The sequence below is a fragment of the Octopus sinensis genome, linkage group LG11 (assembly GCF_006345805.1).
Source record: "Octopus sinensis linkage group LG11, ASM634580v1, whole genome shotgun sequence".
NCBI lineage: Eukaryota > Metazoa > Mollusca > Cephalopoda > Octopoda > Octopodidae > Octopus > Octopus sinensis.
Window position 1 is genome coordinate 36,143,139 of NC_043007.1, and position 22,369 is coordinate 36,165,507.

At 36.1% G+C, this 22,369-nt stretch overlaps 1 protein-coding gene across 6 annotated transcripts in view; it reads left to right on the plus strand.

Moving 5' to 3' along the window:
• LOC115217534 (lipase maturation factor 2) overlaps positions 1 to 22,369 on the plus strand; it is a 101,405-nt gene that overhangs the window by 50,803 nt on the left and 28,233 nt on the right. For 4 of the 6 annotated variants that reach the window (XR_005001241.1, XM_036507343.1, XM_029787259.2 and 1 more), the window contains exons 8-11: positions 3,638 to 3,749; positions 5,456 to 5,602; positions 6,817 to 6,922; positions 7,793 to 7,892. Coding sequence is in view for 5 of the 6 variants with exons in the window: in XM_036507343.1 (XP_036363236.1) it covers positions 3,638 to 3,749; positions 5,456 to 5,602; positions 6,817 to 6,922; positions 7,793 to 7,892 (465 nt within the window). In the remaining variant the exon portion in view is untranslated. Of the gene's footprint in view, positions 1 to 3,637; positions 3,750 to 5,455; positions 5,603 to 6,816; positions 6,923 to 7,792; positions 7,893 to 10,676; positions 10,793 to 18,269; positions 18,386 to 22,369 lie in introns of all 6 variants that reach the window. The other 2 variants (XM_029787260.2, XM_029787262.2) reach the window with 2 other exon arrangements.

Genomic DNA, 22,369 nt, shown 5'->3' on the forward strand with positions numbered 1-22,369 from the left:
AGATCTTGAACAAAATGCTTTCATTTCATGTAGCTCAGCTACAGATGAGTAACTCTGCGACAGACTGTTTTCAGTTCAGGGTTAATGTTAGCCTACCCACTTAGTCAGCAGCATTCAAAAGCTACAATATAAGAGGAAGCACATTGTGATCAATGGTGTATAACTATCTGATATTCTGGTTGATACAGTGTGATACAATGTGTGTGTGTGATACAATGTGTGTGTGTCTGTGTATGTATGTGTGTGTATATATATATGAGTCTGATTTGAAACCACCTGAAGAATGTCTACTACTCAAAGATGTGATGAAAAGAAGACATGAAACGATCGTAGTGGATATTAATAATTGTTAAATTTCTAAATTATATAAATTAATTTATGTATTGGATTAAGTCTTTCTTTGTTTGATTTGCATAATAGTGGTTTTGTCTCTAATTTATATAATATATATATATATATATATATATATATATTAGGGAATAAAAATTCCGGCGTCACAGGTATTCAAATAAACTGAATTATTCTTGATAAGGAAATGTATGTCATTTAGAGATAGAAGACCCCATGCAATTCATCAAATTGCATGGGGACTTCTATCTCTAAATGACATATATATATTATATACACACATACATATAAAAAACATCCAGTCTGCATTATAAAATGGTTGGTGTTTGGAAGGGCATCCAGCAGTAAAAATCATACCAAAACTGACCCTGACTTTGCTGATGTCACATAAAAATTTCTCAGTCCATTCTGCAGAAAAGTTGGTGTTAGGAAGGGCATCCAGCCATATAAACCCTGCCAAAACAGCTACAGTAGTGTGGAGTAGTCTTCTACCTGGCCAGCTCTTGTCATCCATCCTACCTATGCATGCATGGAAGACAATCACAAAACAATGATGGTGGTATATGTGTATTTATATTCCTTGTATTTTTAAGTGCTTTTCTGGCAGAATCTCTAGGCTTTTCGTTATTTCTCTCTTTCCAAGTTCACGATAAATGATCCAGATTTCTTGAAGTCAGAAACTTGCTTTTGCTGGCTCCTGTTAATAATCTAAAGCATCTTGTTATCAGCTATGTTGTAGACCATTATTATGAAAGCAGTGAGCTGGCAGAATTGTTAGCATGCTCGACAAAATGCTTTGTGGTATTTCATGTCATTATTCCTGAGTTCAAATTCAGCTGAGGATGACCTTACCTTTCAGTCTTTCATGGTCTATAAAATAAGTACCAGTCAAGCACTGGGGTTGATGTAATCAACTAACCCCCATCCCTCGTCTTTTCAGGGCTTGCACCTATAATACAAAGGGTTGTTATTATTAATATTAAAGCAATGAAGTGTCAGAGATAGAAGGGGATGAGACTAAATCATTTACCTGCTAGGTTGACCTTGTCTTTTATTCTTGAGGCATGAGGGTGGCCATGGAAGGTAAGTCCCAGCCATGTATGGGTGTCAATTTAATCAACTATACACCCAGGCCTATAAATGCATGACAAAGAAGCTTTTAAATGATTACTCCCACCTGCTAGAAAAAGCAGTTAAATGTCTCTCAGATCACACCTTACCATATAAAAAAAACGACTTATGTTGTCTTAGATACACTATACTCAAGAAAAATGAAAAGGAAGATGGGATGGGTGAGAGCTGGAATGTCATCAGATGTAGGTCTGTGCAAGTCAGAACAGACTGAAGGCCAAGTGAACAACAACAAACCCGGAACAATGTGTTTCTTTGTCTCAATGTAGGAAATCGGTACCATATGGCACCATGTTAAACATTAAAAGAAAATAAAGTTTTAAGGGAATATTTTCTGTTATTTCATTAGTTCTACAGCTAATTCCTAAAAATTTCACAGTATTATTATATATATATATATATATATATATATGTGTGTGTGTGTGTGTATGTTTTTTGTATTGTATGCATATCTGTGCATGCATCATCATCATCATCATCGTCGTTTAGCGTCTGTTTTCCATGCTAGCATGGGTTGGACGGTTCTACTGGGGTCTGTGAAGCCAGAAGGCTTCATCAGGCCCAGTCAAATCTGGCAGTGTTTCTACGGCTGGATGCCCTTCCTAACGCATATACATAAATATTTATTTATGATGTGTGTGTGTCTATTTCGTTCATGGGAAATATTTTGCATGCATATAAAGCTGTTTTATTATGTTGGCTGCAACCTAATGATACCAACTTGCAACAGTAGTTTTTTTGGTTTGTACTGAGCTGATAAACGTTGTAGTAGTAGTAGTAGCTGCCGTTGTCGTCCTCTTCCTCCATGGATGGAATTTATACATACTTTAATGCATCGCTATGAGCATTTCCACGAATCACATGTTTCTTATGACCATAGTCCACATTCCTGGGACAATTACAGTACAATCTGTAATATCCTTGGACATCTTAGTTCATGCATTCATGTCTTCAGGCGATATAACATTTAAAGTTGGCAGTAACGAATGTTTTAACTGAAAGATGCTTATCAATATTCACCAATCAAAAGCGTCATTGGGATGCATGTTTGCTATATTCCAGGTACATTCTATTGATATACATTTCTGTAGACACCTGATGAGAATCCACTAAGGTTCAAAAATTAATTAACCCTTTCGTTACTGTATTTATTTTGAGATGCTCTGTGTTTCTTTCAATTACTTTTAAATATAACATAGAGTTATCATTAAGCTTGTGTTAGGAACATAAATTGTGACTAAGATTTCAATTCAGAACTTTTTAAAACAAGATATTTGTACTCAGAGCCAGAGCTGGTTTCAGCCTGGTTGGTAATGAAAGGGTTAAGGCTGTTAGTTATTTTTTTTTCACTCGGGGCAAAATCAACTATTTCCCTACTATTTATATATCTATTAAATAGATTACACACGCACACATTACTAAAGGATATTCATACAGTTTATTGCTATAATCTATTTCTATATTACTAATTGTCGTTGCTAGAGTTTGTTGGCAAAATGGTTAGCATGTTGGGCTCACAATCATGAGGTAGTGAGTTTGATGCCTGGGCTGTGTTGTGTTCTTGGGCAAGACACTTTATTTCATGTTGCTCCAGTTTACTCAGCTGTAGAAATGAGTTGCTATGTTACTGGTGCCAAGCTATATCAGCCTTTGCCTTTCCCGTGAATAACATCTGTGGCATGAAGAGGGAAAGCTGGTATGCATGGGTGACTGATGCTCTTCCATAAACAACTTTGCCCCGGCTTGTGCCTTGGAGGGGAACAGTCTAGGTGCAATCCCAAAGTCATTCATGACCGAATGGGGTCTTTACCCCTGCCCTTTATATAATATATATTAATATCTATAATACATATATAATGAAAAAAGAAAAAAAACACTGTAGACTGTGATAGTAAATAAAACAGATTTTAAATTTCCCTTGGATAACTTTGGTGGTGGGGAGAGGGGAGGCTAGTATGCATAGGTGACTGCTGGTCTTCCATAAGCAACCTTGCTTGATCTTGTGCCTCGGAGGATAACTTTCTAGGTACAATTCCATGGTCATTCAGGACTGAAGAGCATCTTTTTCCTTTTTTAGTTTGTTGTTCTAATCTGTTATTATATTGCTATGGTGGTATGGTCTGTTGTTATAATTGTGCTAATTTTTTTTTCTTGACAGGTACTTCTTCAAATAATGATAATTCTAACAGGAAACTACAATTTTTTCAATTTGCTTACAATTACACTGTGCATTTCATTAGTGGATGATGACTTTTTCAGGAAACGAATAAGTAAGTATTTGCGTTTTACAGGGCTTTTATATAAATTATATTACACATACAGACACACCCACACAGCTGTGTGGTTCAGAAGCTTCCCTACCATGTCGTCTTGAGACACCTTGGGCAAGTGTCTTCTATGATAGCCTCAGTCAGACTAAAACCATGAGAGTGGAATTAGTAGACAGAAACTAAAAGGAATCTGCTATTCACAAACATACATTGTATATTCTGTTCTTTTACTATTTTACTTGTTTCAGCCATTTGATTGTGGCCATGCTGGAGCACTGCCTTAAAGGGCTTTTGTCAAAGAAATTGACCTCTGGACTTTGTAAGCCTAGTACTTATTCTGTCAGGCTCGTTTGCTGTACTAAGTTACAGGGACCTAAACACACCAGCGTCAGTTGTCAAGCGATGGTGGGGCAAACACACACATACACAGATGTGTGTGTGTGTATGTACACATACATACATGATGGGCTTCTTTCAGTTTCCATCTACCAAATCCCCTCACTAGACTATGGTCGGCCTGAGGCTATAGTAGAAGACACTTGCTCAAGGTGCTACACAGTGGAACTGAACCTAGACTCATGTGGTTGTGAAACAAGCTTCTTACCACACAGCCATAGCCATGCTTGCACCTATATGCATATAGTGTGTGTGTGTATATTCAAGTGTACCCTTGTCTTGACATCATGTAACAGTTGTAAATGAGCATCACCGTCATACAAGTGGTGCTGTTCATTTGTTTCTATGGAAAACATGCCTCATCATGAGAAATGTTACTTTGTTTGGAAATAGGCGAGGGTTGTTGTTAGTAAAGGCATCTGGCTATAGAAACCAAGCTGAAATAGTATGTACAAGTGAGGTAAAATGTGGTCCTGTAAGCTGTCTTGGAGAGCTATAATTCTAAATGAGGACTGACTTGAACTGTGGCAACCCATCCTGCCCATGCCAGCATGGAAAGCAGACATAAAACAATGAAGATGTATCCATGTTTTCTGCCAGTACGGGGTGGACAGTTTGGAAGAATCCGATGGGTCCAAGGTGTGTCTGGTGTGGCATAATTTCTGCAGTTACTGGCACCTGTGCTGGTGGCATGTGTAAAAGATTTGAGCGTGGCCATTTCCAGTACCGCCTGACTGGCACATAAAAGCACCCACTACACTCTCAGAGTGGTTGGCGTTAGGAAGGTCATCCAGCTGTAGTAACTCTGCCAGATCAAGATTGGAGCCTGGTGCAGCCATCTGGTTCGCCAGCCCTCAGTCAAATCATCCAACCCATGCTAGCATGGAAAGCGGATGATGATTATGTTCCCTTCCTAACACCTACCATTTTACATTGTGTACTTTGTACTTTTTCCATGCTAACAGCACTAGTGTGGTTGCCATGCAGCTAGCAAAACTTGAAGTGGAAAGGAAAGGAAAGGAGGTGGGAGCTTTATACTTGCGATAAGGGGTTAAGTTATGAGAAAAGACTGCAGAGTAGGTTTCTTGCTGAAGAGGGGCTGCATAATTACTCACCCAATTAATTAACATTTTTAGAGCTTCTCTCACATCAGCTAAAAGAAGGAGTTGGTGTCAGAGTGTGTATGTATGTTTGTGTTGATGTTACTATCAAAATGTGATTGACCATTTTCTTTCAGCAGTCAGTACATGTATACACTCTTGTATTGATTCTTTTCTCTAACAACATTAACTTTGTTATTTTTTCTACAGGTCACCCTCCCGAAGCTAAGTCCATTTGGAATCGAGTGGCAGACTGGATTATCACAATTGTTGTCTATGTCTTCCTTGGCTATGTATTGGTGGTCTATTTTACTTTGAGATTAGGACCAGGTTACACGTCACTTAAAACACAAATAGGTAAAGAGTTTTGTTCTTGTAAGATTGAGCCTGTTTTTGTTTTCCTTACTTTTATTCTTCTGTTTAATTATTTAATTTCAATGTTAATCATCTCACTTCATTTCATATATATATATCTCACTTCATTTCATATATATATATGTCTTTCAACATGTGATCTCTTGAGCACCACCAGCAAAAATATTTTTTTCCTCTGTCTTCCCTTCTTGGGATCTTTCCTTCTACTTGTTTCCGACGAAGAGCTCCGCTCGAAACGTTAAACCCTCTTTTTCTTTTCTGAGCGTCAAATAATACTTTAATTGTTCCACGTCCTCGCGTTGCTGTGTTTTTTTCTGTGTTTTCTTGTTTGGATTAACTTTATATATATATATATATACACACACACACACACACACACACACACACATATACATATCCATATATACACATACTACATTGATTGACAGAAAGGCAACTTAAATAATTTATTTAGATATCTGAAATTAAAACAAACATCCCCATTTTGGTACCAAAACTGAGACCTTGAATCAAGAACTGGTTTTTCTGACTGGTTAGATCCTGTTAGACCGTCTAACCCATGTCAGCATGGACAATGGATGTTAAGATGATAACAATGTATGCATGTGTGTGTAGTTGGTGTTTCCCCATTGTTTTGACATGTGCTGCTCAAAAACGATGTCACTATTTGTTCCATCATGCAAAGGTGTCTTTAACGTCTCTATCTATGCAAAAGTTTTTTAATGCCACTATCCCTACAAAGGTATCTTTGATTACAGTCTGCTATGTAAACATGTCTGGCTATTAGACGAATTTGGGCTCCTGTGTGTGCTTCTGATGATATGAAAGTGGCAGTGGCCAAGGCCGGAATGCCTGTGATCAACTACAATTATTGATTTCAAATTTTGGTACAGAGCCGGCAATTTCGAGGGAGGGGATAAGTTGATTACATTGACCCCCGGTCCTCAACTGGTACTTATTTTATCTCTCACCCCCCCCCCCAAAAAAAGGTAAAAGATAAAGTCAACCTTGGCAGAATTTGAACTCAGCATACAATTAGAAGAAATGCCACTAAGCATTTTTCCCAGTGCAGTAATGGTTCTGCCAGCTCACTGCCCTAATCAACCACAAACAGTGACAACATAATTCATATTTTTCTTCTGTTTTATTTTTACTTTCTTATAATTGTACTATCTTTTTGTTTTGTTAATTTTCAGCTTTTACGAAAAAGGAATTCTCTGATCTGCTGGCGAAAGTCGTACCTATTACAATATATATCGGGGCTGTGGCCTTAGGTATTGAGGTGCTCATTTCTTTTGTCAGGTAACGAAGTTTATATTTTTGACCACTCTGCCCTACATTTTTTTAAGAGTGAAGGGAGTAGAGGGAGGTTTTTATTAGAAGTGGTAGTTCATCAAATTTTAGGATGCTGGGAACAACAAATGAGGGAGCAAGTTATTTGGTGAGAGTGTGTGTGTTTCAGAGCCATGTGATATGGGATTTGCTTTCACCGTATGGATGCTTTTGGCTTATGTCATTGACTGTAGTCACAAGTTAACCAATGTTTTATAAGTGAAACTCTACAGAGAGAAACTGGAACTATAATTTACAGCTGACATTTCATCCAGTATGCTTATGATTTTTCCAGATCACCACTTTCTATGTTGATGATGATACGATAATAATAGCAATAGTAGTAGTAGTAGTAGTAGTGAAGGCGCATGGCTCAGTGGTTAGAGCATCGAGCTTATGATCGTGAGGTTGTGAGCTCGAATCCTGGACTGGGCTGTGTGTTGTGCTCTTGAGCAAGACACTTTATTTCATGTTGTTCCAGTTCACTCAGCTGTAGAAATGAGTTGCGACGTCACAGGTGCCAAGCTGTATCTGCTGTTGCCTTTCCCTTGGATAACACTGAAGGAGTGGAGAGGGGAGGTCGGTATGCATAGGCGACTACTGGTCTTCCGTAAACAACCTTGCACGGACTTGTGCCTGGGACGGTAACTTTCTAGGTGCAATCCCACGGTCAGTCTTGACCGAAAGGTGTCTCAATAGTAGAAGCAGTAGTTTCAAAGTCTGGCATAAAACCAGCAATTTTAAAGGGAGTAGGATAGTCAAAGACCGAAACCAATAGATGAATAGAATCATAACAATAATGTGTGCCAAGATTTGAAAAAATTTCCCTTTCTGTTTCAGATGTTGGAAGAATGAGAAAGGACTTGTGCGTAAACTTTTTGCTTCAGTTGGAGTGACGCTAGTTGCAGTTCTTGCTGCCATCATGTTTGCTATCAGTTTGGTAAGCTTTCTTCCCTTCTTTCATTATTTCTTTTCATTTCATGCCTTCCATTTTTCTCTCATTTTCTTTATTTTTCTTTATTTCCTTCAACATTTAAATGACAGTGAATGTGCTTGTTGTAACTGTAGTAATAATCATAGTTGTCCACTCTGTCAGTCCATGTTATAGCTACCCTAAAATGTATTTCTGTTACGGAATATTCCCTACTTTTCTTACATAAACTATTACCATAAGGTTAAACAGCTGACTATTTGACTGGCTGACCGTCATTTGTGGTGTTTCCTATGTCCTTGTCTATCATGTAGTATTTGGTATGTCACCATATTCATCATCACTTTACATCTCTTCCATGCTTGCATGGGTTGGTTGGGTCTTTGCTGATGAAGCTTCTCACCTCTTATAGCAATCCGTTTGTCATTTCCTTCATGAAATTCAGCATCTTCAGATTATCCTTCATTGCTTCTTCATATGTCTTCCTCAGTTTTCTTTTTCTGTATCATAATTCGTTTACCATTTTCATTCAGTGTCCACTTCTCCATGCTTCCGTGGTCAAATGGAGTCTATTGAGGTAGATTTTCTGTGGCTGGATGCGCTTCTCGTTACTAAATCTCACCTGTTTCTGAGTAATATATTTCCCATGACCAGAAATGTTTTTGCAGGATATTGGAAATGAATGACACTGCTTGTATGACAGTGACACTCATTTACAACTAGACATAATTTACAAAGAGACATAACATAATTTACAAAGAGACATAACATAAACTCTCACATACATACATGCACATACACACACACACACACACACACACACACACACGCGCGTACATTCGTGCACACCCACATACATGTGCACACACACACACACACACACACACATCCAGGTCCATATACTGAGATTGAATTTCCAAATCTAGATGCATTGATTGATGCTTGTCTTCTTCACACAAGGTCAGAGGCCGTTTTGTGAAATTATACTTTTTTTTTCCTCTATTTTATGTCCAAAGGTAATCTATGACTAGAAATATTTAACTTTACTATCAAATATTTATAGCAGTCAGGACATATTTAAAATCGTTCATTCATACATCACAATACGGTGTTCATCTGAACGTGCAGGCCTCATCTCAAGGGAAACAACTCAATATTAACACATACCAGGTGTTTTGAATGGATTAAAATCAACCACTCAAAATACCACAAAGGATCTAGTCTAATATGCTAACAAATCCTTCAATCTACCATCATCCTGGATTGGTATTTTGTTCTATAGATCCTGAAGAGATGAAAAGGAAGGATGACTTCAGCTGGATTTGAACTCAGAGTGCAGACGGCAAGAACAAATATTTCTAATTTTGGCATGTGGCAAACAATTTTAAGAGGAGGGGCAAGTTGAACTGGTACTCATTTTATTGACCCCTAAAGGATGAAAGGCCAGGTTGACCTCAGTGGCACTAGAACTCAGAACCTAAAACCAGATGAAATGCCTCTAAGCATTTTGTTCAGCACAATAATGATTCTTTTAGCTTGCTGCCTAAGCCAGGACAAATATTACTAAAACATTTTGTCCTCTACTCTAAGAACTCTGCCAGCTAACCTCCTCCTGACCATTGCATTTCTTTATCAGAGTCTATTGCAAGCATTTCAGAGCTGAGTCTCTGATCTTAGTGTAAGTTTTACCCTTTCTACCTCCAGGCCCCAAAAAATAGTCCTTCACTAAATAATATAAACACACACACACATACACACACACACAGAAAAGCATCTATTACTTACTAGTGTATTTAATTTTTTTTTTTTGCCTCTACAGTTTTTCTTGTTTAACCCCAGGTCAGTCTTGATCCTGAAGGTCACCTATAATTAAAGGTATTTCTGTCACATCCACGCTATCCTTTTCTTTTTAGGATTACATCATCCAATGTGTCCTTCCTCTTCTTCAGACAGTAGCATGTAATTTGAGGGAGAAATAGCTCCTATTTTTAATAGATCAAGCTACCACCAAGATTTTCTATCGTTGATTCAACTTGTTGGTTATTGTTGTTGAAATAATGTTAGTGTTGTTATTATTGTTTAGCCTCATATTAGTCCTGATCTAGTTTTAGTTGGCTTATTGTCAAGGATGGTTCAGCCATGGCTATCACAACTTCTTTCAGACATAGTGTTTATAGAGCCACACTATCCTATGTGTCCTTTTTAAAATGGTATGGCAGGATTTAAGGAGATTTAGCTGCTGTTTATAGCATATCAAATAATTGCACAGGAGTTCCTACATTCGCTTTTGTTGTTGTTTTGCTCCAACTTAACCCTTATTAAGCAGAATTATACACAGAGAAATTCCAGTCATGCATATCTAGTCTTTCTTTCGTGCATAGTATATCTAAGAGTACAGTACATGTTCTTCCTTTTTTGGTCAAGTGTTCAGATTTTCTGTGGGTGGGATGGTAGAGGAGAATTTCACATTCTATATTGCCCCAGCTTACCTAAATGTTAGGGAGTAGGTTAAAGTGTCAGACCTTTTGGGCAATGGATGGAAATGTCACTGATAATAGACCAACACCCTTTCCATAGGAAGATATATTACTTTGAAGCGGAACTGAGCATTGGCTCACAATAGTTTATTTGGAACCTAGAAAAATTGTTTCAAAGATATTGGTTCCTTAAATCTTCACTTCTTTTATTTTCCAAAAGCCATCAAGAAAGTGATGGTCGAGGTGGGATGTCAAAAACAATCAAAACAAAACAAAACCAAAACCGACATAGTTGTTCTAATTTCTGTTTTTTTAGGTTCCCTATTCCCGTGTTGTTGGCTCAGTACACAGATCCCTTTCAGCAGATATATATGATATGTACAGGCTGTCGACACGTTATAAGATAACCAGCTCCTATGGTCTTTTTCGCAGGTACTCCTATTTTTATACCTGAAAGCCTGCAAGTAATATTTTCTCTTATTCTCACCTGTTTAATTATTTCTATATTCTAGACAGAGAAAAATATTTTACATCCCTTGCGGATGTCTCCTTTTTTTCCTCTTTATTTTAAAAGGGACCTAATGAAAAAAGCAGTTTGTTATTTAGTCATGGGTCAACCTTGATTGAGCAAAACTAATATCAAAGGTGTTCCAACAATGACCATCCCCTATTAGTTTTTTTTTCTTTCAGTCATATACCTAGGACTGCATTATCTAATGTCTCCTATTTTTGTTCTAAGACAGTAATGTGTGATTTACAGGAAATTTGATTGCTATTTCAAACAGTATCAAGTGATCTCCATAGAGGATCCCTTGTTGGCTCAAAACATGCCTTGCTAAACTATTGGGTTGTCCGGAAAGTTCATGCCAATTTATAGTAGCTTACCTTTCAACTTATTTTAGAACATGGTTGAGTCCATAAAATAGGATTTTACTACACCTCCATTTAGAGCACAGTTTAAGCTATCTTTTTGTGGAAGAAGGTTTATGCTCCTATAAACTGTGTTAATTCTGTAACCCTTTAAAATGGAAGATAAGAAAGTTCATTTTCGGCACTTGATGCTTTGGGAACCAAGACAAAAATTGCTGCAACTTGGCAGATATTGCTCCTTCAGATTTCTACTTATTCAGGTCTCTGCAGGATAGTCTTAATGGTAAAAATTTCAATTCCTTGGATAACTCAAAAAGATACCTTGATGAATTCTTTGCTATGAAACCACCTCAATTCTGGGAAGAGGGTATTTTCAAGTTAAAGGAAAGATGGAGACGCATTGTGCAACAAAATGGTTCATATTTGGTTGATTAAAAATGTAATGGCACGTATTTATTGACCTCTTTCTTTCCTTTAAAAATCGGCATGAACTTTCCGGACAACCCAATATTTGATGGTAGTCATATTTGGGTAACTCTATTGAGCAAACTATTTCATCGCTGTATTATAGTGATTGTGACTAGCAGAACATATTTGGTGGCATTCATTATTGGACAGCCTCTACCTTTGAGCATGATATTTGATTAATATATTTTTGTGGTTGTGGGGAAGTAGGTTTAGAATTTTAGATGTAAGAATTACTCATTGAAAAATAGTCTGAGGGTTTAAATAAATCAAGTTTTTGCATAGAAGCTTTTGTTGCCTTTTGAGTATTTCTTAATGTTGTTTTTTCTAATTCAATTAATTAATTAGTTACTAATAGCATTTTAATACTGCTTTTTGGCTAGGCTCATTCAACTAGTCATTCTACTATATGTTTGTTTTGTTTGTTCCTTCTTGAGCCATGCCTGGCTCATTAGGGCCGGTTTCTCGGTTTCCTTGGTGTATAGGTTCCTCACCTGGACAGGACACCGGTCTGTCACAGGTGAGCTGCAAGATGCAGGAGGAAAGAGCAAGAGAAAGTTGTGGCGAAAGAGTCAGAAGTTCGCCATTATCTTCTGCCGGAGCTGCATGGAGCATAGGTATTTCGCTCATAAACACACACATTGCCCGGTCTGAGATTTGAACCTGTGATCCCTCGACCGCGAGTTCGCTGCTCTAACCACTAGGCCATGTGCCTCCACCATTTTATTATATAGTATAGCTTTATTGTTATTATTTTGACCCCAGTACTTAGCTGGTATTTACTACATCAACCCTGAAAGAGTGAAAAGTGAAGTCAACCTTGGCAGAATCTGAATGTTCTGAAGTCAAATTCTTTTGAAATTGGCTTTGCCTTTCATCCTTTTGGGGCTGATAAAGTACTAAATACTGGGGTGAATGTAATCAACCCTGTCACCTCCAACAAATTCCTGTTTTTGTGTCAAGATTTCAAACAGGTATCATTATTATTATTAAGGCAAATTGTTAGCATGCTGAACATAATGCTTAGCAAATTTTGCCGTTTTGTTCTATGTTCAGATTCCATCAAGGCTGACTTTTCTTTTCATCCTTTTGTGGATCGAAATAAGTACTAGTTGAGACTTGGGATTGATGTAATTGACTAACCCCTCCCCCAACCTTTTAGGCTTCATGCTTATAGCAGAAAAAAATTATTATTATTATTGTTATTAAGGTGGTGAGCTGGCAGAATTGTTAGCACTCTGAACAGAATTCTTGGTGGTATTTTGCCCATCGCTACATTCTGAGTTCAAATTCTGCTGAGGTCGACTTTGCCTTTCATCCTTTTGGGGTTGATAAAATAAGTACCAGTGAAACACTAGGGTCCACATAATTGACTAGTCATTAAATTTCAGGCCTTTAGTAGAAAGGATTATTATTATTATTGTTATTTGAATTGACAGAGTCGCTATGTGACTGGCTAAATTGCTCTTGACATTTGTTCTCGCTCTTTTCATTCTGAGTTCAAATCTTACTGAGGTCAGTTTTTGTTCTTCATCCTTCCAATTCCAATAGAATAAAGTACCAGTCAGGTACAGGGTCAGAATATTCAGCAGTTCCCATGTCTACAAATTTTTAGTTTTGTGCCTCTTTAAGAAATTATAAGAGAAGTGGATAGGTAGAATTGTTATATAGTTGGATAAAAATATTTTACGGTATTTGTTCCAGCTCTTTACATTTTGAGTTCAAATCCTCCCAAAGTCAAAGCCATTTTTGTCTTTTATCCTCTCGGGATCAAATTGGTTAGAATTTGCTGGCCTTGTACCAAAATTAGAAAGAATTAATTTAATTATTATTTCTTGTGCTTCTTACAGATATTAAAAACTGGCTTGATTTTCATTTAAGGTCTCTCCATGAGGCTGTGTGATTTTGTCTTCCACTATGTGGCACTTTGAACAAATGTCTGCTACTATAGTCCTGGGCTAATGAATGCCTTAAGAGTGAAATTGGTCGACAGAAATTGTCAGAAGCACATCATTTGTGTGTGTGTGTGAATATTGTTATTTTGCTTGTCATCGTTTGAGGAAGATGATGATGGTGCGGCAAGCTGGCAGAAGCGTTAGCATGCTGGGCGAAATGCTTTGTGGTATTTCGTCTGCCGTTACGTTGTGAGTTCAAATTCCGCCGAGGTCGACTTTGCCTTTCATTCTTTCGGGGTCGATAAATTAAGCACCAGTTACGCACTGGAGTCGATGTAATTGACTTAATACCTATGTCTGTCCTTGTTTGTCCCCTCTATGTTTAGCCCCTTGTGGGTAATAAAGAAATAGGTATTTATACTCTTTGTTGTATAAATATTCCCAGGGTATACTGAAGTCTTTTGGAAACAAAAAAATCCTTTACTTGTAAACAGGTGATGGTTGACAACAGGTAGAGCATCTGGTTCTAAAATCCTGCTTCGAATCAGTTCATATCTAAGCCATGTTAGTATGGAAATGTTTATGTTAAACAAACACACTCTCGCACATATGTGTGTATATATTATCATCATTGTTATTTAGTGCCCATGTCATATTAGTTGTAATAAGGAAGTCAAACTAAATAGTGATATTTTGAAGTCATTTAATACACATGTTTCAGGTTTTTATACTACGTAATAGGAAATGTATCCATTGCATAAAATCTTCCTCAGACACACATCATCATTTTATGTTGATTTGTTTTTTTTCCATGCTTGCTTTGGTGAAGGTGTTTTCTCCAATACAATATTTTGCTTTCTTGTTGCAGTTTTTTTATCATCTTCTTTGTAAATTTCAGTATCCTGGGATCATCTTTCATCACTTTTTCCCTATGTCTTCCTCATTTTCCCCCCTTCACAAGTTCTTTCTACTTAGATCACTTTACACGTTGCCCAGTTGTCAGCCCCATATACATCACATATTTGCACAAGTCTTCTCTGTAGATTACATTTGGTTTCTTTTACACCCAGTTTCTCTCTCAGCTCATTCGTGTTTCATTGTTTGTGTACATCAGCAACACACGTCCAACAAAGCATGCTTTTCTCATTATTTCATTGCAACCCTCACACATCCACCACAGAAATTATTGACTAGTTTTAAGGAGCTCTATGAGGATTTGAAAGAATTTATTTTGTGGGTGCTCTTCCTATTATCCATTCCTACACATTTGTGTATATTTGAGTTTGTGTATGTGTGTGTATATTATATATACACACCCATACACAGTGTGTGTAAATATATACATGTACACACACACGTATGTGTGTGTGTGTGTGCGTGTGTGTGTGTATATATATATATACACACACACAAACATATATATATATACACACACACACACACATACACAAACAAACATGTATGTATGTGTATGTATATATATATATGTATATATACACACACACACACACACACACACACACACGCATGCCCATATGTGGATGTGTTTGTATGAGTGTGTCATATCAATCATGTTTAACTGTTGCATTATGGGAAGCCAGTTACTCCAACCTCTCACACATTGACATAAACATAAAACCCTAATCACACACACAAACCAATTACTATTGTTTTTGTTTTCCTCTAAATTGTTGCTGGAGGTTAACACTGTACAATGACAGTCATGTGATTGATTTAGACCAACAGTTAAAACTTAAATTACAGTGAAAAATAAACATTTTAGAATCAATTAGAACCAATATTCGATATTATTCAGCAAAGAGAGATGTAGTAGGTATGGCTGTGTGGTTTCCAGGTTTGATCTTATTGTATGGTGTTATGGAAGTCTCTCCTACTCTAGCTTCAGGTTAGTCAAAGCCCCATGAGTAAATTTGTGTGTCTGAACAAACTTTAAAAGTATCTGTTTAAAAGTGGCTCAAAGGTACTGGTGTGGCTGTATAGTAAGACGTTTGCTTCCGGATCACATGGTTCTGGGTTTTGTCCCACTGTATGGCACCCTGAGCAAGTGTCTTCTGCTAAAGCCTTGTTCTTACCTAAGCCTTGTAAGTGGATTTGGTAAATGGAAACTGAAAGAAGCCTGTCATACATATTTATATATATATATATTAGAAAACAAAACACCTTTTATCAATTGAATAATGAAAAATTAAATTATACCATTTAGAAAAATTACATATTATAGAAAGATTAGATATAAAATAAATCATATAACAATTTAATCCTTCTTTAATATGTAATTTTTCTAAATGGTTTAATTTCATTATTGAATTGATAAAAGGTGGGTTTTTTTCTAATTTATATATATATATTATATTTGTGAAATTTGATTTAGTATTTCTAAATTGAATTTTCCCCTGTAAGTTTGGAATAATATTCCCTTATATATATATATAAATAGATGTGTGTATTTTTCCCTTGTTAACAATTAACACAGAAAAAATAGATAAATAGTTACCAGGGTAGCAAAAAAATCACACAAGTAAAAAGGTTTTAACTCCTTGTTTTTAAAGGTAGAAACTTTGGGTTTACGTGAAATATTTTGTATATAATACAAGCAGTGTCTGTATTTTATAACAATCAGAAATGTTTTTGTTTTTTTTTCTTTTTAATTTAAAAAATGCTACTTAATCACACAGTCACACCTGTGGTTGTATGACAATGAAGTTCACTTTGTGAGTGAATTTGGTGGATGGAAACTGTATGGAAGCCTATCAACTGTGTGTGTGTGTATGTGTGTATCTTTGTGTTTGTCTCTCTCTCTCCCACTGGTGTTGGTTTATTTTGTATCTCTGTAACTTAGCAGTTCATCAAAAACAGACCCATGGAATAAGCACCAGACTTCAAATAAGAATTAGGATTGATTTAATCAATGAAACTCCATTATGGCAGTGCCCCAGCATGGCAGCAGTCCAGTGACTGAAATGAGTTAAAGAATAAAAGGCCTTATTCCTTGCTGAGTAATTCTTAATATTGTTCTGTTAAGAGTATTTGTTTTTCACTGCATGAGATATATATATATAATAGTAATAATACTATTAGGGAGTATGACTCCAAACTTACAGGGAAAATTTCAATTTAGTATTAAATCAAATTTCACAGTATAAATATATAATATATATAAATTAGAGAAAAACCACTATTATTCAATTCAAACAATGATAGACATAAACCAAATCATATAGAAAAAATAAAATATATTATAAAACATATAACTAGATCACAAAAAGTACGTAATAATAAATAAACAGTAAATAAACAGTATTATATACTTATTATTATGTACATTTTGTGATCTAGTTATGTTTTATGATATATTATATTTTTTCTATATGATTTGGTTATGTCTATCATTGTTTGAATTGCATAATAATGGTTTTACTCTAATATACATATATACATACATACATATATATATATATTATATATATATATATAATATATATATATATATTAACAATTTTAAAGATTTTATCCTCAATTGTTAATTTATATTTTTCACCGGAATAGTTCAATACTGAATTTTTATTCCGACTAGGCAATTTGTTACCGAAATGCATTGCGAAAAAGCCCGCCATTTTCATAGATATGTAAGGATAAACATTCGTACATGCTACGACGAATTCTACGGTTGGCTATCGAGTTTGTAATGTTATGTTTTTTCTTATATTTCTTGAGTTTGTTGCACTGACGAACATGAAATGCATATTCTGCATTAAATGCGAAATCACATGTGATATGTAACTGAATTCTTTTTTAAAATGATGTGTTTTGAAGTTTTGCATTCGGTAAAATTTTGTTTATTTTTAGTAGTTTTGACCGCATTGGTCCCTCTTAGCGTGTGGTATCTACAAATAGTAGTACCCTCAATATAATATATATATATATATATATATATATATATAGTTCATGGATGGGCTCGAGAGATTCTCAGTATAGAAGACACTTAGTAGTGCTCAAGAGATTCAAACTTAGATTCCGATATCTTTACAGGGGATCATTCCAGAAGGTAAGGAAAGGCTATAAGAAGGATCAAGTTGAGTGGCTACAGAAGCAGTTATGCGGATAAACAAATTAGACACATCAAATATATCAAATACAAAATATGTATATATATATATATGTATACAAGCAAAATGAGACAAAGCAAAAAATGGAAACTTTCTGGTGATAAATTTTTATGTATAGATATGTAGATATTTATATCAATAAGGTCCAACTTACACTAACGACAGAAAATTAACGGAGTCGTTTGTACTCTGTGTAAGTTGGACGAATTAATGTAAATTTCTATATATTTATACATAAAAATTTGTCACCTGAATGTTTCCACCTTTTGCATTTATACTTATTTTGTATTTGATGTATTTAATATATTTGATGTGTCTAATTTATTCATCCTCATGATTGCCTCTTTCTCTATACAGACACACACACACACACACACATATGTACATATATAATGTTTTGGTCCTAAAATCAACCACTAAGTTCTGTGTGGATTCCAATTTCAACCAAATTAATTTTTTTTTTGGAGGGTGATTTTATTGTTTCTTCTTTAGTATAAGATCTTGTATCTCATTAGAGTCTCCATGAATTTGTAAATGTTGTTTTTTTTCAAGGTGCCTCTCTCCTACCTCCATAAGGAGGCTACTGCGACTCTGTGGCCTGAAGTTAAAGAAATCCATGCCACAATAGCGCCATTTCGAATCACTTCTCCTTACGGCTCCCTGGAAAGGTACAACAGAATAGAGTGTAGTTGAGAGAGACTGTAGACCATAATAACAATAATAATAATTAACAGTATTTTCATACTAATTATCACCAGTTTGTTTGTTTGTTTTGCTGTGTTCAGTGAAAAACTAAGCCTCTCTCCTCAAACAATTATTAGACACATGTGTGTACACACACATACACACACTCCAAAACTAAAATGTCATTGGATTGCATTTTTGGGTAGCTTATTCAATAAGTTTACTTTATTTTTCCCCATTTTTGGTTCTTATGTTTTTTTATTTTAATATATATATATCACATGTGATCACATGGCCACAGATGTTGTTACACATCGCTGGTCACTATGTACTTTGCATTGTTTTAACCTTCAGATGATGCCAACCCACTGGCTAGGCAAGCAGGTCAACATATCCCCCCACCCACTGATCGAAGGGTAACTAGAGCAATGTGAAATGAAGTGTTTTGCTCAAGAGCACAACATGCTGCCCTGTTAGGGAATCAAACCCATGATCTAGCGATTATGAATGCAATAGCCTAACCACTAGGCCACGTGCCTTCACATTTGGTTGGCCTGCTCGTCCAGCCAGTGGGGTGGCGTCATTTGGATATTAAATTGATACAACAGCGCATTGTGACCAGTGATGTGTAACATCTGATAGCCTGGTCAGTCAATTGATCACGTGTGATACATATACAATAATAAATATATAATATATGTATATATTAATATTATATATATATTAATATATATAATGTATATATAAAGTGGAGGCACATGGCCTAGTGGTTAGAGCAGCGGACTTGTGGTCAAGGGATAGCAGGTTTGAATTTCAGACCGGGCGATGTGTGTGTTTATGAAAGAAACACCTAAGCTCCACACGGCTCCGGCAGAAGGTAATGGCGAACTTCTGCTGACTCTTTCACAACAACTTTCTCTCACTCTTTCCTCCTGCATCTTGCAGTTCACCTGCGAAGGACCAGCGTCCCATCCAGGTGGGGAACCTATACGCCAAGGAAACTGGGAAACTGGCCCTATGAGCCAGGCATGGCTCAAGAAGGAACAAACAACAATATATATATATATAATATATATATATATATAGTGGTTGGCGTTAGGAAGGGCATCCAGCTGTAGAAACACTGCCAGATCAGAGTGAAGCCTGGTGCAGCCTCCTGGCTTCCCAGACCCTGGTCGAACCGTCCAACCCATACTAGCATGGAAAACGGACGTTAAACGATGATGATATATATATATATATATATATATATATATATATGCTTGTGAGTAAGTGTTACCATCATACAAGCAGTATCCGTCATTGAAAATCTTTTGTGAAAACATGTCTAACCTAGAGAAATATTACTTTATTTGGAAACAGGTGGGGGTTGATGTCGATCAGGGTATCCAGCTATATAAAATCCGCCTCAATGGATTCTGTTTGACCAATGTGAGCATAGAAAAAATGGCCATTGAAATGATGATGACATGCAAACACACCTATAAACAGATATGCATGCAAACATGTATACGTATACATACAGTTGATCATATGCACACACACACACACACACACATGTATCAGTGCATGATCTAACACACTCACAAAAGGAATTTGGGTTGGAGGTGTGTGTTTGTCTTGGTTACTCCAATTGTGTATGCATACTTTAGTTCATAGTTGGTCCCTGTGATTCTGGCCATGTTGGAGCATTTTCTTCTAACACTTGCTTTTGTTTAGTTTTGTTTTGTTTTTTTGTTTTCTGTTTGCTTTTTGTTTGTTTTCATTTTACTCAGTTTGGCAGAAATTTGATTAATTTGCTTAAAAGAAGGTGAAAAAAAATAAAGTAATCAAATCAAGTAATTAAAAAAAAAAACATAGTACTTTGTTTATTCTACAGATCTTTAGTTGAGTGACACTTCTTGCTCATGTTCTTTTTAGTTGAGTGACACTTCTCACTCATGTTCTTTTTAGTTGAGTGACACTGCTCACTCATATTTTTTTCTCTTTTCTGTTAATATTTTACTTGCTTAAAGTATGATCTGGAGATAATTAACCAATTCTAAGGAAGCCAAAGATATCTCTTCAGATATATAATGGTAATGGGGAATTGGAGTAAATGGTAGAGCATCAAACAAAATGCTTTGTGGTATTTAGTTATGGTTTACCTGCCTTCTGATTTCAAATCCTACCCGACTCAGTTTTGCTTTACATCCTCTCAGGGTCAATAAAATAAAGTATCAATTGAGTACTAGGGATCAATATAGTCAATTAAGGCCTTGTGCATATAGTGAAAATTATTATTATTATTATTGTTAGCACATTGGACAAAATGCTTAGCAGCATTTCGTCCATCTTTACATTCTAAGTTCAAATCTCGCTGAGGTCAACTTTACTTTTCATCCTTTCGGGGTTGATGTAATTGACTCCACCCCACCCCATTGAAATTTCAGGTCTTGTGCCTATAGTAGAAAGTATTATTATTATTATATTATTATTATTATTATTATTATTATTATAAGGCAGCAAGCTTGCAGAATCATTAGCACGCTGGATGAAATGTTTAGTGGTATTTCAGCTGTCACTATGTTCTGGATTCAAATTCTGCCTAGGTCGACTTGGCCGACTTTGCCTTTCATTCTCTCAGGGTCAATAAATTAAGTACCAGTAAAATACTAGGGTCACTGCAATCAACTGACCCCCCCCCCCACAAATTTCAGGCCTTGTGCCTTTAGTAGAAAGGATTATTATTATTATTATTATTATTATTATTATTATTATTATAAGGCAGCAAGCTTGCAGAATCATTAGCACGCTGGATGAAATGTTTAGTGGTATTTCAGCTGTCACTATGTTCTGGATTCAAATTCTGCCTAGGTCGACTTGGCCGACTTTGCCTTTCATTCTCTCAGGGTCAATAAATTAAGTACCAGTAAAATACTAGGGTCACTGCAATCAACTGACCCCCCCCCCCCCACAAATTTCAGGCCTTGTGCCTTTAGTAGAAAGGATTATTATTATTATTATTATTATTATTATTATTAAGGTGGCACACTGGACAAAATGCTTTGTGGAATTTTTTCTGGCTCTACGTTCTGAAGTTCAAATTCTGCTGTGGCTAATTTTGCCATTCATCCATTTGTGGTTGATAGAATAAATCCCAGTTGAACACTAGGGTCAATGTAATCAGCTTACTCTATCCCCCAAAATTTCAGGTCTTGTACTTATAGTAGAAAGGATTATTATTATTATTCAACTTGACTCCAGTTTGGTCTTATTTCTGGTAGAATTTATGTGGGTAGCAGGTTACTATCTGTAACAGGCTTTCAATAATCTTTCAAGTGCACAACCCTTCTGATAATCTTCCCTGTTCATAAGAAGCAAACTTTCTGTTCCAATCTGCTTCATTCATTCGTCTACATCATAACTCACAGTCCTTAATGCACCAATTATTGCTTACACAACCATTATAGTTTTCATAATCCAAATTGTTGCAATCTTATATTTTAATGGAGTTTTTTAAATTTTTCACTGTTTTTCTTTACAATCCTGGAATCAAATGGACATGATGGATCAATTAGTCAGCAACTTCTCTTTTCCTTGTTATATCCGGTTTATTATTTTCTATTGTCTTGTCCATTTGAAATGTGAAAATCCCATAAAATCTTGCATTTTTCCAACTCTAGCACTCTTTCAACTCTATGATTATACCAAGTATTTCCATCTCCAAGCTCCATTTCTTGTATTGTCCCTGAGCCAACTTAGGACGTTCTGTAACGATGTGTGCCATTGTTTCACCCCAAATTCCACAAACTCTACATTTTGTTGACACCTTCTCCTTGTGCACATATTTCCTCAAGTTGTTCTTTAATGCTTGGTTTTCAGTTCCTATAATAAGGCTCTCTGTTTGTTTCAAATTGCCCTTTTTTTCAGCCAATCTGCACTCCCATACATTCTCAGTGGCTTTACAACAGACCGTGCAAAGGTTT